General features: G+C 41.3%; 1 protein-coding gene and 1 pseudogene across 1 annotated transcript; one reads left to right on the top strand and one right to left on the bottom strand.

Annotated features, from left to right (window-relative positions):
- Positions 1-629: 629 nt before the first annotated feature.
- Positions 630-1,956, top strand: LOC149252224 (cytochrome P450 750A1 pseudogene; annotated as a pseudogene).
- A 1,562-nt stretch (positions 1,957-3,518) lies between these two features.
- On the bottom strand, positions 3,519-9,448 carry LOC149252223 (uncharacterized). The gene is made up of 3 exons (XM_089454104.1): positions 7,972-9,448; positions 6,794-7,660; positions 3,519-6,670 (listed from the first exon to the last, which is right to left on the bottom strand). Exons 1-3 carry the CDS (start codon positions 9,446-9,448, stop codon positions 3,519-3,521), a joined length of 5,496 nt encoding a protein of 1,831 aa, XP_089310230.1.
- Between the last annotated feature and the right edge of the window lie 7,349 nt (positions 9,449-16,797).

Raw genomic sequence — 16,797 nt, 5'->3', positions numbered from 1 at the left:
ATTATTGAAATAAAAACAAATAATAAACCATTCTAAAAGCACCATCAATCCAAATAAACAAGGCTTTTAACTTTCATACCATAAGAAAATTTAATATAAAAAATAATTTCTTTACTGTTTTTTAGCCTAAAGATAAAATATCGAAAAATTCAGAATAATCTAATATTTTGTTAAGATCCAATAAAATAGATTTGTGCATGGTTTTGAATTATTTGAAATTTATTTACCATTTGCTTCACGATTATTTGAAATTCACTTACCATTTACCTTCACGCGTATTATCGGGATAAACTGAGCTTTGATAGACCTTATGGCGGCTATAAATACCATACGCTTCTGCCTTTCATTCAGCGTGTCAGTTACCAACGTGTGTCCGACATGGAATTTCATATTACACTGACTGCTAATACAGCAGCTATGGTTGGTTTATTTCTGTGTTTATTTTTTATACTCTTATTGCATAAGAGAAGGATTAGGGCCAGATTGCCTCCAGGTCCCTTTCCATGGCCAACCGTCGGAAATCTCTTCCAACTGATCCCTCCTGCTCACCGTGCTCTTAAAGCCCTTGCTGATAAATATGGCCCCATTTTCTTTCTGCCAGCCGACCTCCAAAAGCCGCTGGGAGATTAATGTTTTTCAACTCTAAAGATGTGGCCTTCGCTCCCTATGGAGATCGCTGGAGGGAAATGAAGAAAATATGCGTGTTAGAACTGCTGACTGCCAAAAGAATTGAGTCGTTCAAGGGTGTGCGAGAGGAAGAAGTATCTGCGATGATCCGTTCACTTTGGGAGGAGAGTGAGAGCGGAATAATGGGTGTGAATATTAGCAAGGCCCTCTCTACTCTTAACTCCAATATAATTTGGCGGATACTGGCGGGGAGGACATTTTCTGACGATGATTCGGATGGCGATTTCAAAGGTTTCAAGGATTTATTAGTAGACCTGACAACTGCGGTGGGGGCTTTTCCCATCGGAGACTTTATTCCCTATTTGGATTGGCTTGATTCGCAGGGTATCAAGCGGCGCATGAAGAAAATCCATAAAACATTCAATGAGTTTGTGGAGAAAATAATAGACGACCACGTTGCTCAACGCATGGCCGCGACTTCCAACCACCAGAAAGACGAAGAGCCTCACGTCAAAGATTTCGTGGATGTGCTGCTCGAGAAAGCTGAGGCGGACTCCAAAATCACAACGGAGACTATCAAGGCTCTTGTGATGGTGTGTCTCTATGCCCTGGGCCATTCTATTATCATTTTTTATCATCATTCCTTAGAACTTAAATCAATCAATTTTTTGCATTAATTGTATGTAGGACATGTTCGTAGCCGGGACGGACACAACATCAACTACGTTAGAATGGGCAATGAGTGAGCTGGTGAGGCATCCACATGCCATAAAGAGATTGCAGCAAGAAATCGAAGATGTAGTGGGCAAACATCGCCAAGTGATTGAATCCGATGTAGTGAGGATGAAATACCTCCAGTGCGTAGTGAAAGAGACGCTAAGATTATACCCAGCGCTTCCGCTAGCCATTCCTCATCAATCTGTAGAGGCTGTTACAGCAGGCGGATACTCTATCCCTAAGAAAGCCATGTTGATTGTGAATGTGTGGGCTATAGGAAGGGATGTCAATGTGTGGGGGGCAGATGCTTCCGAATTCAAGCCTGAGAGATTCATGAAGGATGAACATGTGAATTCAGCAGATCAATCAGTCTTCCCTATGATTCCGTTTGGGGCAGGAAGGAGAGGATGCCCAGGGGCCCCCATGGCTATTCCCACCATCCAACTCGCAGTGGCTCAGCTGATGCACACTTTTAACTGGAGAGTTGAAGGTGATCCGTCGCGGCTTGATATGACGGAAGTTTGTGGGCAGACGATTCCAAGGCAAGTTCCGCTGCGTGCTTATCCAAGCTTGAGTGTAGGCTTTCCACTGAAGTCCAGCGATGAAGCGTAGGAAGAGGCTAGGTACCGTGGGGCTTTATGTACAGTGGCTTTCCTATTTTCCCTAGTGGCTTTAATTTAGCTACCAATGCTTTGGCTACATGTTTTTTTTTTCTAAATAAGACTGAGCTAAAATATATTACATCGAGAGCCAAATTACATTATCAGTATTACACCAGGGCCGCGACCCTGTAAAACTGGTCCTGGGACCAACTGTAAACACAAGAAAGTTCATAACAGGGATACAAAAGCTGGATCCAGAGTGTCGCTTACGTAGCCGACACATGGACTGAGACAACTTAGACACGATAGACACATAGACACGATGGACACATAGACACCATAACAGAAGTAGCAGATAACCACGATGGACACATAGACACATGAACTGGAGTACAAAAAGACCGATTGCAGACATATATGTGGTCGCAAGGAGAGCTGACATCAAGAAAAATCATGCAGAGAAACCTGGAGCGCGCCCTATTCTTCATCCGTGGTCTGAGGCTCGTCCTCCATCTGGCAGCAGGGAGGCTGGAGAATTGCTTTGCCCTTACCAACATTGCGCTGAACAGGCTCGCTTGGACCAGCACCATGGCTTTGCACCGGCTCGCTTGGACCAGCACCATGGCGATGCACAGGCTCGCTTGGACCAGCTCCATTGGACCAGCACCATGGCTTTGCACCGGCTCGCTTGGACCAGCACCATGGCGATGCACAGGCTCGCTTGGACCAGCTCCAGGGTCATGAACAGGCCTCAACATGTCGATGGCCGGAAATTCCATTTCCACAGTTGGGACAACCCCAGGAATCCGCGGAGGGTCAGCTTGAGGGGCATCATCCTCACCCCACGGGTTACGGCAATGTTCAACTGAAACAGTGACGAAGAAGGTCGAATTGGCCAGAGTACAGGGGAGGCGATATCTTACCATCGGGTGTTCTGTATGCCCGCATTCCATTCTTTCCGGCGGTTCCACAATTCTTCCTCTGCCCGGAGGCCTGCCTCTCGGTCTTCTATGCTCAGAGGAATCTTCTATGGAGGAGGAGGGGGAATGGGCTCTTCCACTGAAACTGCCCCGACGACTGATACCCCGAAGCCTTTCACGATGCATTGTGAAGGAGAGCGGATGGCGGGTGTGTGTACACCAATTGTTCCCCTGCACCAGACTCCCAATTCCTCCACAAGACTGCGGATTGTATGAATGCAGAACCTCCAAACGACCAGGCTCACAGTTGAATTGTCCAGCTCTCCAATTGCTCAGGTCTGTGGCACCTGAACCTTCACAATCGTTCCCACAGTCAGACAGAGAGCCGAAGTAATGAGCTTCCGCCCCTTCCTTCCAGATCAGAACCGGTGCAGGCGAAAAGTGCAGAGGAATGTCCGCGAGCTTTCGGCTTTGAAGGGCCATGGTTAGCGTTTCAATGCTGGCAATGAATGTCGGAGGGACGGCTCTGCAGCCAGTATTAACTACCGGCCTTGAATGCTGCATGCTTGCGGGTTTAAGGCATGTCCTTTGGGGGTACGTGGCTTGTCCGGGCGGACACCTGCCCTGTTGACAAGCCATGGGCTCTATTGCGCTAGCAACCACCCGCATCCGGGGGGGAGAGATCCTTTTGCACCAGGGTGATGCAATCTTGTTTGAGGTGTTCATCATCGACTATGTCCAAGGATCCTGAGAAGAAGTTAGAAACTCCTTGGTTGGCTAGTCTGTCGGCTACTTTATTAGCTGTTCTTCGCACATGCTGAAAGGATAGGCTATGTGGATTTGTAAGCTTAGCTGCCAAGTCTTCCATTCTGCTTAGAAGTCTCCAGCTGGTTGCAACTTTGTCCGCAGCTGTTCCTGCTTGGATTTTTTTGGCGGCATTAATAAGGATCAGCGAGTCTCCTTCAACCTCTAGTGGAAAGAACTGAAGTTGCTCCGCAATACAGATCCCCTGCCAAAGTCCTTCCATTTCTGCGACATTATTGGTATCTTTGCCAAGAGAGCCATAATAGATGTGCATGGGAGCACCTGTATGACTTCTGATGATTCCTCCATACCCAGCTGGACCCGGATTACCCTTTGCTGCTCCGTCAAAGTTGAGCTTGAAAGAGTTGAGAGCAGGTAGGGACCATGAGGACGGAGAGGAGGGGTTGCTGGGGGGGCGCGTGATGACCTTTGCAAAGGTTGAAGGGTCAAGATTCCAAGCTTTTAAAATATCCCTTTCCTGCTGCCCCTCTGGCATGTCAGTGTCATACCAGGATTTGATGGCTAAGGTTTCCTGGATATTTCTTTTATAGATGAGCCACAGAGCATCTATTGTCCTGGAGGAGTTGTTGAAGATGCGAGAGTTACGCTCCTTCCAGAGGAGCCAGTACAGGAAACCAGGAATGAGATCCCATAGTGTGTTGAGGAATTGGCTTTGGAACGGGTTCTTGCTCCAATTCCTGAGATTGTCAGTTATATCCTCGCCTCTTGGTGCTGCTCTGTTGTTACAGGATTCCACCCTTTCCCACAGCTGCTTTGCAAGTGTGCAGGACTCCATGAGATGACTGATTGTCTCTGCTTGAAGATTGCAGTTTGGGCATCTAGAGGGCCCAATGAAACCGCGCTTCCGTAAATTGTCCCAAGTAAGTATGCGCTTTTTGCTGAGAAGCCATAGGAAGGTTGAAATTTTGGGCCAAAGCCCTGAAAGCCATACACGCGCCCAGATTTGGTCATGATTATCTTGGCTGTCTGAGTAGCGCAGCTGATGTGCCTCTTTAGTGGTAAATGTGCCTTTGTGCTTGTGACCCCATCTAAGCTTGTCCTGCTGGTGAGAGTATCGTATTCTGCGTTGTGTGAGTTCCTGATCCAAGTCTGAGTATGGTTCACCTTCCCAGTCCCTTTGCCAACTGTTTGCAAGTCTCCATGCTTGATAGTCTTGGTTGAGCGTTGGATGCCAGAATTGGTGCACATGTATGAGGTTTTCTTGCTGCATGTACGATTGCCAGTGTGGCATCTGGAATAGATCGGCAAGCTTGGGGAGTTGCTGCCACGAATCCTCCCAGAACTTGGCTGACGTGCCGGAGTGAATTTCCCAAAAACTGTGCTCCTGTATGAATCGACTGTGTATCTTAGCAGCATTCCAGATTGGGGAGCCTTGGGCGTTGGAGTTGATTCTGATTAGATCTTGCCACTGACTTCCCATAGCATACTTTGCTTGCCATAAGCGGGCCCAAGGTACGTGAGGCTTGGATAGCCAGTTCCACCACATTCTGGCACCCATAGTGTTGTTGCTTTGAAGTGGATCTCTAAGCCCTAGCCCACCCTCTGATTTGAGTTTGCACACCTCCTTCCAATTCACAAGGGCCCATTTTCGATTTCTGCCTGTGGAGCCCCAGAGAAAGTTGCGTTGTAAATTGCGAATGGCTTTGAGAACCCATTTTGGAGCTGCCAAAGTGGAGAAGAGATACAACGGCATAGCTTGAAGGACAGACTTGATCAAGACCAATCTTCCTGCCATGTTGAGAGCACGGAAAGTCCACAAAGCGAGTTTAGATTCCAGCTTGTCAAGGAGAGATTGCCAGGAGGTATTTTTAATAGCCGACGCTGTGAGTGGCGCTCCAAGATATTTAGAAGGCAGATGGGAGATGGAGAATCCCAAAATTCTGGCTATATTTCTCTGTGTGGAGAGAGGGGTATTGAAAAAGAAAAGCTGAGACTTGGAGGCATTGATAGAGGTACCTGAAGCTTCTGAGTAAAGAGAGAGGAGCGATTTGAACATGGAGGCTTCTTTTGAGGATGGATGGCCAAATAACATGGTGTCGTCCACAAATTGTTGATGGGACAACGGATTGAGGCCATGAATGGAAATACCTTTGAGCTTGTTAGAGGCTATAGCTGCTTTGAGTAGTCTGCTAAGACCCTCCGCCATTAAAACAAAGATAAAGGGTGAGAGAGGATCCCCTTGTCTTATGCCACGTGAGGGCTTGAAAGGAGACGAGGGAGATCCGTTTAGGAGAACTGAGAAGCTAGGAGAAGTGATGAGACTCATGATCCACCTGGTCCATGTAGCATTAAATCCAAAGGCTAGAAGCATTTTTTGTATAAAATTCCAGCTAAGCTTATCAAAAGCTTTGGAGAGGTCAAGTTTTAGGATCATACCTGGTTTTTTGAGGAGCTTTAAAGAGTGTATGACCTCATTTGATAAGATGATCCCATCCATAATCTGCCGTCCTTCCACATAGCCTGTTTGCTCCGGGGATATGAGCAGGGGAAGGAGAGGTTTGAGCCTGTTTGCGATCACTTTTGAGATTAGCTTGTATATGACGTTGCAGAGCGCGATAGGTCTGAAGTTTTCCGGCCTGTTTGGTTCCTCACCTTTGGGTACCAGAGCAAGGAAGGTGGTATTAAGGGCCGGAAGGATCCAGTGCATACTTCGGGATTCTTCAACCAGGTTCCATACTTCATACTTGATGAGGTCCCAAAATTCGTGGAAAAAATTGGCTGTGAAGCCATCGGGACCAGGTGCTTTTCCGTCTTTGAGTTGAGCCATGGCTTCTTCAATTTCTTGCAGGGTCGTGGGCTGAAGAAGTCTGGTGTTGTGATCCTCTGTGATTATGCTGGGAATATGTTGCGTGATGGCGCGGATAGCTGCTTCTCTGTTCTCAACGGGCTCCGTTAAGATGTCCTTGAAATACCCTGTAAATTCTTTCTCCATGTTCTCATGCTCTTCAATTCTTTCGCCTTGTTGGTTGTTGATGAACGCTATATTGTTATGCATTCGCCTTTGGATAGCGGTCTTGTGAAAGAATTTTGTGTTTTTCTCGCCTTCTTTGAGCCAGTTGATTCTCGATTTTTGCCGCCAGAGTATTTCTTCTTGCTTCCTGCGTTCTTCTATTTGGTTCCAGAGTTCCTGTTCCTGCTTTGCTTGTTCTTCTGTTCTGCCATGATGTATGAGATTTTGCTGGAGTTTGCTCATTTGCTGCTCTAATTGAGAACGCTTCTCTTGAATGTTGCCAAAACTTGTGCGATTCCAGATTTTGAGGACATACTTCAAATTCTTTAGCTTTTGTTGAAATTGATACATTTTGGCACCCTGCGGCGGAGTGTAGGCTGTCCATGCATCACTGACTACTTTTCTGAAAGTGGTGTTTGTGAGCCAGAACGCTTCAAATCTGAAGGGCCGGTTACATTGATTGCCTGGTCTGGACCATTGTAACAAAATTGGCCAGTGATCGGATCCACTGTGAGGCAGGATGGAGGCATTGAAATCCCCTCCTAAATGTATAGCATTGTCAGAAAGGAAGAATCTGTCAAGGCGTGAGGCGATGTGTTGAATACCTCTTCGTTTGTTGGTCCATGTGAAGATTCCATTCGAGGTAGGGATGTCCATAAGGTGATTGTTTCGAATGAACTCTTTGAGGCTTTCACTGTCACTGTCAAGCCCAATTCGGCCGCCCTGTTTCTCTGCCATGGAAGTTATTATGTTGAAGTCTCCTCCCCCGATCCAAAGCGGGAATTGTCTGTTTTCATTGAGAAGAGCAAGCGTTTCTAGAAGTTCTATTTTTTGCTGAATAGATTGTGGAAAATAAACATTTGTGAGGTGACCATGAATGTTCGTGCCAACTAGGTGGAATGAAGCTTGAAGGAGATGGAGTGTGGCGTGATAGTCATATAATGTGATGATCTGTGGGTTCCAAAGAATAGCTAACCCTCCTGAGGCGCCTGAGGCATCAACAGAGATAGCCCTGCTTCCTGCCCAAACTTTGCCACGGATTCGTTCAATAGCATCAGTGGTGCTTTTGGTTTCTTGCAAAAAAACTATGGTGGGTTTTTCTTGCTGAATCAGATGTTTGATCATTCTGTGTTTTGAGGGGCTGTTGAGTCCTCTCACATTCCAGGATATTAACTTCATGTAAATTGAGATTTGGGTTTGTAGAACTTTGTCAACTTAGGGAATTGTCCTGATTCCATAAGTATTTCTCCCAATGCTATGGTGCGCTGGAGGTCTGTCTTCCTTCCCCTTTTCTTGAGATCCTTGAGTAATTTTTTTCCATCCCATGGACTGCCTCCTTGGATGCCCAGGCTTTTGCTATGCTGTGCCTTGGCTAGGACTCCTTCCAGTTTGTCGATTTGCCAAGGTTGAATGGAGTTGAATTCTTTTTGTTTGCAGGCCGCCTCAAGTGTAAAGATATCTAAGCCATCGATGATGACTTCCGTTTGGTCTTCTTCCATAATAATGATTTCTCCTGGAACTTCTTCTTCTGCTTCGTGCTGAAGCCTGAGAGCAATAGTGGCTTCTGTTTCCATATCTTCATCCGGCCGTTCTAGAACCACAGAGGGTTGCTCTTTAGAAGACGAGAGGGAGTTGAAACTAGGTATGGATTTACCTTTTTCCAAGGAGGGGATGTGAGAGGGATTGAAAGGGTCCGGGGCGGAGGATTGCGGGGGATTCAAATGAGGGAGGGAGGAAGATGGTTCAGAGGGTTGGTGAGGGGACTCAGAGCTGGTGTGATTCTCTTTTTCCTGCGTAGCAAGAACAGAGAATTTGTTCTGGAGGTTCTCTTTGAAAGGGTTTTCAGGTACTGGCTGGCTCTTTTTGGTATGCCTGCGGCGGTTGGGGACTTTGATGAAACCTTCAGAATCTATTTCCGAGACAGCAGTAGCTGCTTTGGTCTGGGAATTTAAAGGACAGTCCCGAAATAAATGGCCATGCTCATGACACTTACGGCAGCGGAAAGGAATATGTTCATAATCTAAAGTTTGAGACCATTCATAATCATCGTGATAGAGTTTTACCGTATCCGCGAGGGCGTTGGTCAGATGCATCTGGACGCAGATCCTAGCATAGGAGGTGTACTTACGAGTCTTTGTCTCTGCTGCAACTCGTATGAAGGTGCCCAGTTTGTTGCCTATGTCTGCCAGAGTTTCTTCTTTCCAGTATTCTACCGGGAGGGAGTACATCCTGATCCAGACGGGGGCCCAACTGAAATCCTCTTTGTCAGGGTTGAATCTGGGCTTCCATTCCGTGAGATAGAGGCCTGACGAGTTGAAGAAGTACGGCCCTCCTTCGAATATCCTCACTCTGTCCTCCACACAGTGGAATATAGCTGTAAAGAAACCCTTTGGCCCGAGTTGCAGAGTTATTTGTCCTTTGGGCTTCCATTTTGAGGCTATCCAGCCTTGTAATGCTTTCTCCGTGGGCCAAAAGCCTAAAAATTTGCCTATGAGGGCGTGATCTTGCATGTACTGGATTTCACCATTGATACGGTGGCTGGGCAAGTCTACCTTGATGGGTTCAGCAGCTTTTGGAATGCATGTGGCTGAGGTTGCTTTAGGCTGGGTCGCCTTGACTTTGTCATGGTTTTCTTTGTCAGCATCATCGTTTTCTGTCGGGGCCGTATGGAGCTTTGCCTCAGCTTTCTGATTGTCGCCATGTCCTGCATCAGGGCCAGCGTCAGAAGAGTGCAGCGTAGTTTTGTCAGACTTTGTAGAGTGATTTGGAGGGGGAGCAGAGCTCTCCCCTCCGCCCGCCAATTCCATTGCTATCGACCAGCAGAGGAACGGCGGCAGTTGCAGGGAGAACAGTCAGGTGCGGCGGCAGCAGGTTAGGGTTAGGTTGCAGGGTACCAGAGATCGCATCAGAGCCGCTTTGGCTACATGTTATTGTACTTTAGTTTATGGTATTCTAATATTCGTAGCAATGCTTTCGCTACATGCTCTTGTAATTTAGTTTATGGTAATTACGTAACGTTCATTATTATGCTGATTTCGGTACCTTGCCTTATCATTGGTCAGTGGGATTCTTGACCTAGAATTTAGATTGTTAATCATATAACCAGCAATAAGCAACCTAGCTGAAAAAATAAATTTAACAATCATATTAACGTTTCTTTATATGAATTTTTTTTTAACAACCACATTAACGTTTCTTTATATGAAACGGGCACCAATATTAATTAAGGTTCATAATCATCCTCTACTTCTAAATTTTTATAAATAATTTAAAGAAAATAAAATAATGCAATGAATCGTGAAAGTATGCAACTAATTATACATATTTTAATTAGTTTTTAAAGGATTTTTTGGGTTAAAAATATACATCTTTTTCACCTATTTGGCGTTGAGTAAAGAGTCGCCCAAGCATGTAACAAATTTTACGTATTTTAATTAATTTTTAAATTTTTAAAGGCGATTTTGTTAAAATAATATATCTTTTTCATTTGTCTGGCTTAGAGTAAAAGGTGAGAAGGTGCTCACTAAAGGCACTTAATGTTGATCGGAAAATCTACTAGCAAAAATCGAGTCAAGGTAATCAAGCCATAGAGTTAGGTAATCAAGCTATAGATGAGGTGTATGAGTTATCTCAATACTCATATTATCTAGCAAAAACAAACATATATATATATATATATATGTTTTTGTTTGAAATTGAGTATTTAATTATCAACAATTTAATATTATATAATCACATTTTAACATGTCATATTTATATAAGTGAAAATGTCCATATTTTATATTAGCTATCTAATTATTAATATATAAAGATGTTAATTGAGCGCATTTTAAATGGTTGGGAAGAATAATTGAGACACTCCCTCTCCATGTTGAATTCATGCAATTGACATGATGATCTTCCATTCTTTGTAATAGTTTTATGTCTTGTTATTATTGTTAAAATATCCCTTTTCTTAAATATATTTCTAATCAATTAAAAATTTGTTAAATCATAAGTTTGAGCCATAAAAATCTACATAATTTAAAAAGAAAATTAATAAACTAAATTTTTTATAAATTCAAAAACAATTTTTAAATAACAAAAAATCTTGTAAAATTTTATATTACAAAATTCCTTTTACTTATTTATAAATAATTTTAAAAGGGAAGAATTCAATTGGCTATCACTTTATTATTATGATATAAACCATAATATTCAATGTTCAAATTTCTGTAAATCAAACTAACAAAAAACGCTATGCTTATAAATAGTTACAATTTAAAATAATTTATTTGCACACTGTTTATTTCAGGATGAATTCCTCGTTTTTGCAGTGTAGAAAAAAACATTAGCAGACAATCATGAAGAAGATATTACTGGTGCATTTTACGACGGCTTTTGAATCATTTAGCATCAGATCACCGTTATTTCACCGTTATTTCTATCGGAGTTGTCTATAACGCGACTTTTTGAAAGCCTTTCCGGCAGGTTTTTCCGGTCGAAATCCAGCAGGAATTTATTGGAATCGCAAGTTTGATAGCTAGTTTCTGCACAATGAAAGCATCCCAGGAGTTTTCGATGGTGCTGAATCCAAATATGTAGTTAAAAAACCATTTTAACTGCAACAAATCAAGATTTAACCTCAAGTTCTTCCGCCGGATTCCATCACCGGAATCTCCAAAAATTCGCATTATAGACAACTCCATTTCTATCTGTCTAACAATTCTACTACGATACCTTCAAGAGTGAAAATGTCCACGAGGAGCCGGCTTTTCTGTTATAGAAATTAAAGCTGAGTCACTATGTCATTGTGCTTTTTTGTATAGACTGTAATTAGTGTAACTGTGTAATTATATTTTTGGTAATGGATTTTCTCAGATTTTTATTACTTATCAATAATAAAAAAATATTTAAAATTAAATAAGTCAAATCATAATCTTCATTTTTTATTAAATACATTCTTAATTTAACGAAATAAAATGTTCAAAAGATAAATAAAATATTCAATTCAATAAAATCAAATTAAGTCAACAAACATTTTTTGATATTTGAGCAATTATTTTCAATCATGTCAAGAGGGAAAGCAACAAGGTAGCAAACCTCCTTGCCAATCTGGGAGTAGAAAGTGGGCATTCTCTTCTAACAGGTACCCTGGATATAATACAAAATTATGAACAGAAACAGGGATGCAACACTCTAGTTCAAAAGGACGCAGCCACCGCGGATGCAGGTGCTTTAGAGGACAGTTAGGGTGATGGGACAGGGTTGCGACTATGCTGGACGACACCTGCCAGCCCAGCACCACCTGGAAATGGAAGGGACACGGTCATTACAGCCGAAGGGAGGTTCACATGGCTATGCGCATTGGGACAGCATGCACAATCCGGAAATGGTTCAGACCATCACCTCCGCATGCTTCAGATCAGGTTGGGCTTCAGCTCCATTTAATGGAGGAGTAATGGCGGGGGATAGCCGAGGAGAAGTGGTCGTAACAAAATTTATGTATTGCAATTGTTTGGTTTGGAAGCTTCATATGCGTCGACTGCCTGGTGAAGGTGGGATATGGGTGTCTGCCGGGTTATACTTGGCCGCTGAGTCGCGCCCTCCGCCTGCTCCCAATTTGCTCCTCTGTCCATTCTCTGAACACCATTTCACCCTCTCTGTTCCTTATCTCATCATGGTGAGACAGCGTCTGATCAGTAGAAGGGGTAGATCGAGGGGAGGAAGCTCTCGACAGCAGGCTAGGAGGCGAAGCACCTCGAGCTCTCCCTCCTCCACGGCGGAAAATCCTCGCTATCCTAATACCAGAAGCGGACAGGGTCGAGCTCGCCTTCATTCTGCTCCCTTCCCTCTGCCTCAACATCCCTCCCCCCACACCACGGTTTTCCACTTCCACAGCACACTCAATCAACCCATTATCACCGCAACCATTACAATCTCCTTTTCTAAGGAGGTGGCTCAGAACACCTAGGTGCCCTCCCCAGGAACGATGCACTTAAAAGGGAAACCACTCAGTTCAGAGCTCGGAAGAAGGCTAGCAAAGATAAGGAAGCTGCGCACGGGGAACCACCCAGCCGGAAAGGAAAGGAGGTGGTGGGGGCTCAGCCTGAGGGTTCTGAGCCTTAGCTTGACTCGCCGGCCATGGAGCAGCGCAAGGAGAATGAGGAGGACATTCCACTGGAGGATGGAAGAGGAGAAGGCGAGCGCTCTCAGCCAGACAACCGTGAAGATTGGAGTTTCCCGATAGTGGAGGAACCTGCCATGGAGGAGTTCATCAACCAGATCACCAATGCCAGGTGGCATTTCCTTTAACTCTTGGTTCACCTTCTTTTTTTCCACGTAGGCACTCTCTGGAGGACGAATTGCAGGTTTAAGGTTGTTTTTTTTTATCAATTCCTAGAACACTGTGGCAAATGTTCAATGATGAACTCTTTTTTGTAATATTTGTACTTTCAGACTGGTTTCCCCTCTATTGGGGCAGTCTTAGAACCAGTTCTTCGGCTAACTGAGATAGGCTGTTCTTCGGTACAACCAGTATCACTCTGTAAATAGCTTTTTTCCTTTCTTAATAGATTAATCTTACTTAGCAAAAATAAAACATTTTTTGATATTTTGTTTAAATACAATAGTAAATATCATAATTGCATTTTCATGTTCAAAAAAATTATTTATTATCCAATTATTTCGTCATATACATTTAATATGATTATTTATTCATACTTCTTATCAAAGGATTTTATAAAAAAAATTATTAATAATTTTTGTTGCACCTAGAAACACTCTAAAGTTCATTAAGTAACAATGACGCTAATAACATGTCATCTATAATAAATTAATGATTGTATGTATTAATCAAGTATCTTTCCAAATAATCTAATAAGTTAATGACTGTATGTGTTAATCATGTATCTTTCCAAATAAGTTTTATATCGAGTAAAGGTACTACACTTTCTAAAAACAACCTATAGTCCAATAAGTAACAATGACGCTCATAATAAGTCATCTCTAATAAGTTAATGGCTGTCATCTCTAATATGTATGTATTAATCACTTATCTTTCTAAATAAGTTCTATATAGAGTAAAAGGTACTACACTTTTTAAAGGAGAAAATTGTTATCAACAACAATTTAACATCACATTATACTTAAAAATTAATTTAAAAACAAAATAAATTTTATTATTATATATATATATATATATATATATATATATATATATATATATATATATATATATATATATATATATATTCTAAATTAATTTAGTTGATCTTGTTTCTCAACCTCGTCTTGACAATAATCCTTCATGTGATTTTCCGTAAGATCTTAATCATTATATCATGAATCATAGAAACATCCAATCTGAGATTTTATTCCTATATGAGAGGGATGTTACAATCAATATTAGTCCTTTTGAATGAAGAAGGCTGAAGGCTGTGAAAAATAACACAGACCTAACGTTTCTCAAACACTGTAGAGATGTTTCGGTAGTTCCTGATTTGTGAATGTTGGATACTGAACATTGCATCTCTGAGATATATTTTAGCAATCTCTTGATCTTGCTCCTCAACCTAGTCCTAATGATGAACCTGCATTGAGGTTTGAAACAAGTTGACCAATAATCCTTCATGTGATTTTCCAAAAGATCTTAATCATTATATCATGAATCACATAAGCATCCAATCTGAGATTTTATTCCTATATGGGAGGGATGTTACAATCAATATTAGTCTTTTTGAATGAATAAGGTTGAAGGTTGCAAGAATATCACAAACCTAAAGTTTCTCAAACACTGTAGAGATGCTTCGGTAGTTCCTGATTTGTGAACATTGGATACTGACCTTTGTGAATGTTGGATACTGAGCGTTGCATCTCTGAGATATATTTTAGCAATCTATTGGTCTTGCTCGTCAGCCTGGTCTTGATGATAAACCTAGATTGAGGTTGCCTCGACCAATAATCCTTCATGTGATTTTCCATAAGATCTTAATCATTAAAAACACATGTATATATATATATATATATATATATATATATATATATATATATATATATATATTTCTATTCTAGATTTATTAATTATTGTGAAAGTGTAAATTTATTAATATAATATAAAATTAAATTATTGAAAAATTTAAATATAAAAAACATTGAATGTATTAAATATTTGGTAAATATAAGTTAATGTAAATTAAATTTACTAAAACACAACAGCAACAAAAAAAAATATATATATATATCTCTATCAACTAATCAATCAAGATTGCCCTCATCTTCCCATTGAGTTGAACCTACCTTATCATATAATGTAGAGGTACACAACTTAGGTTCTAGACATATAGAGGATGGCCACTTTTTACTTGTAAATAAAATAAAAAAACCACCTTCAAATTCACAAAAAAGTGCAATCTAATAGTGAGGGATACCTCAATATTCTGGTAGAACTTTTATATGTATTCAACATACTTAAGATTTGCTAACTAGTTTTCAAGATCTCCATTAACAATGTTAGGGAGAACCTCTTCAGAGTCCCTACATACATCTTGAAATAACCTTATCAAGATTAGTAATTAATTTTATTCCACTTACATCACACATATACACAAAACTGTAAAACCTGCCAGTATTTTTGTGTGGTTGTGGCCTGTGGGTATTTCTTTGGTCGCATATTTGGATTTAAACTATCGCTAAACAAAGAAAAACATCATAGATCCAATCAAACTTATAAAGAAGAAACAAGACATACCTCACTTCGAGTTGTTAGTGTTGTAGTCAGAGATGGTGCTCTAGATTTCCTTGCTTTGAGTTGTGTAGGTGATTTTAAATCACCTTCTTGTGCACCCAAGTCTACATTATCACTGAAAGAAATAGAAGTATCCTTCTCCATACTAGAGGCATATTGAACCTTTTTTCTATTTGCGCACCTCGTCTTGTTTCCCTGGACTACTTCTGCATGTGCTCTTGCTTTTTTCCTCACAATAATGGCCTCTGCCTGGGATTGCAAGAATCAAATTGAAAAACATAAAAAGGGTGAGAAAATAGAGAACATAATGGGATCCCCGAAATAAAATAAAAGCAACAAAACCAATAGTTCAAGAGGAACATAATAGTAGGTAGTAAGATCGAGAAAACATGTGGACCACCTAGGATGTCTAGCCTTAATGTAGCTCTGCCAATCTATAGACTGTTCCTTTAAAAAACCCTAGACTCTGTGTTCAGCATTCTACTAGAAAAAAATCTTTCATCAGGGTTGCATTGTGTGTTCTAATTAAACTTACCTAAGTCCTGGAACTTTCTCCCTTGTTCTCATTGAAAACCAAGTTCACTCACGACCTCCTATTAATCAATATATTAACAAGTTTAGGAACAAATATTTGAGGTAGAAGCAGATAAATATCATTATACACATATAAATCTACCATATCCATGGTAGGGCAAAGCACAAACCTAATAAGTTCAATATTCATGGAAGGGTAGATGAAAAACATAATAACCATAGCAAGGTAGAGGAAAAACATAATAACCATGGCATGGCATATGAAAACCCTGTGTTGTATTCCTTTATGATGAGTCAAATTTGAATCATAATAACCAAATTCGGTCAACTTAAGAAAAAGAGTTTGAAGATTTGATAGTTTGATTTGATTCAACCACTAATACATCAAATTTGTATTGGTACGTGTAAAATAGCTTACCAAGTAGTCTTCCATTTCAAACAACAAATACTGCTTAAATATTACCTCCTCCATGGCTTCCAGTTAATTAAGCTTTCGCTTGTCTCCCAACGTAAAAAGCACCTCATTTCAACCAAATTTTGTGGCACTTTCATCGAGCTTAGGTACATTTTCTGACCTGTTCTTGGCGACAGAGCAAAAGTGCAATAGCGACTGAATTTAGGCCTTGGTTAAAGGTATGAAAACTTTCCGTGAAAACATCATCACATTGTCATCCAGCCTCTCATTACTCACGGCTTCCACTATTACTGTGAGTAAATCAGGCAAAGCGTTGCCAATTTCTGATAGAAAATCTTTCGCCAGATAATCCCCTAGCACGCTATCTAAAAGTTTTTCAACTATCTTCATCTCAAATATTTTCAACAAAGTAGAAATCATGCATATCATTATTTCTCTCAAACATTTTGGGAAGGGAAAGAAGCTTCTTAAATCCAAATGAA

This window comes from Pinus tabuliformis, chromosome 7, assembly GCF_031772625.1.
Source record: "Pinus tabuliformis cultivar Carrire ecotype Pingquan chromosome 7, CPIR1, whole genome shotgun sequence".
Classification (NCBI taxonomy): Eukaryota; Viridiplantae; Streptophyta; class Pinopsida; order Pinales; family Pinaceae; genus Pinus; species Pinus tabuliformis.
The sequence above is the reverse complement of the archived record's forward strand: the minus strand, read 5'-3'. Positions and strand labels throughout refer to the sequence as shown.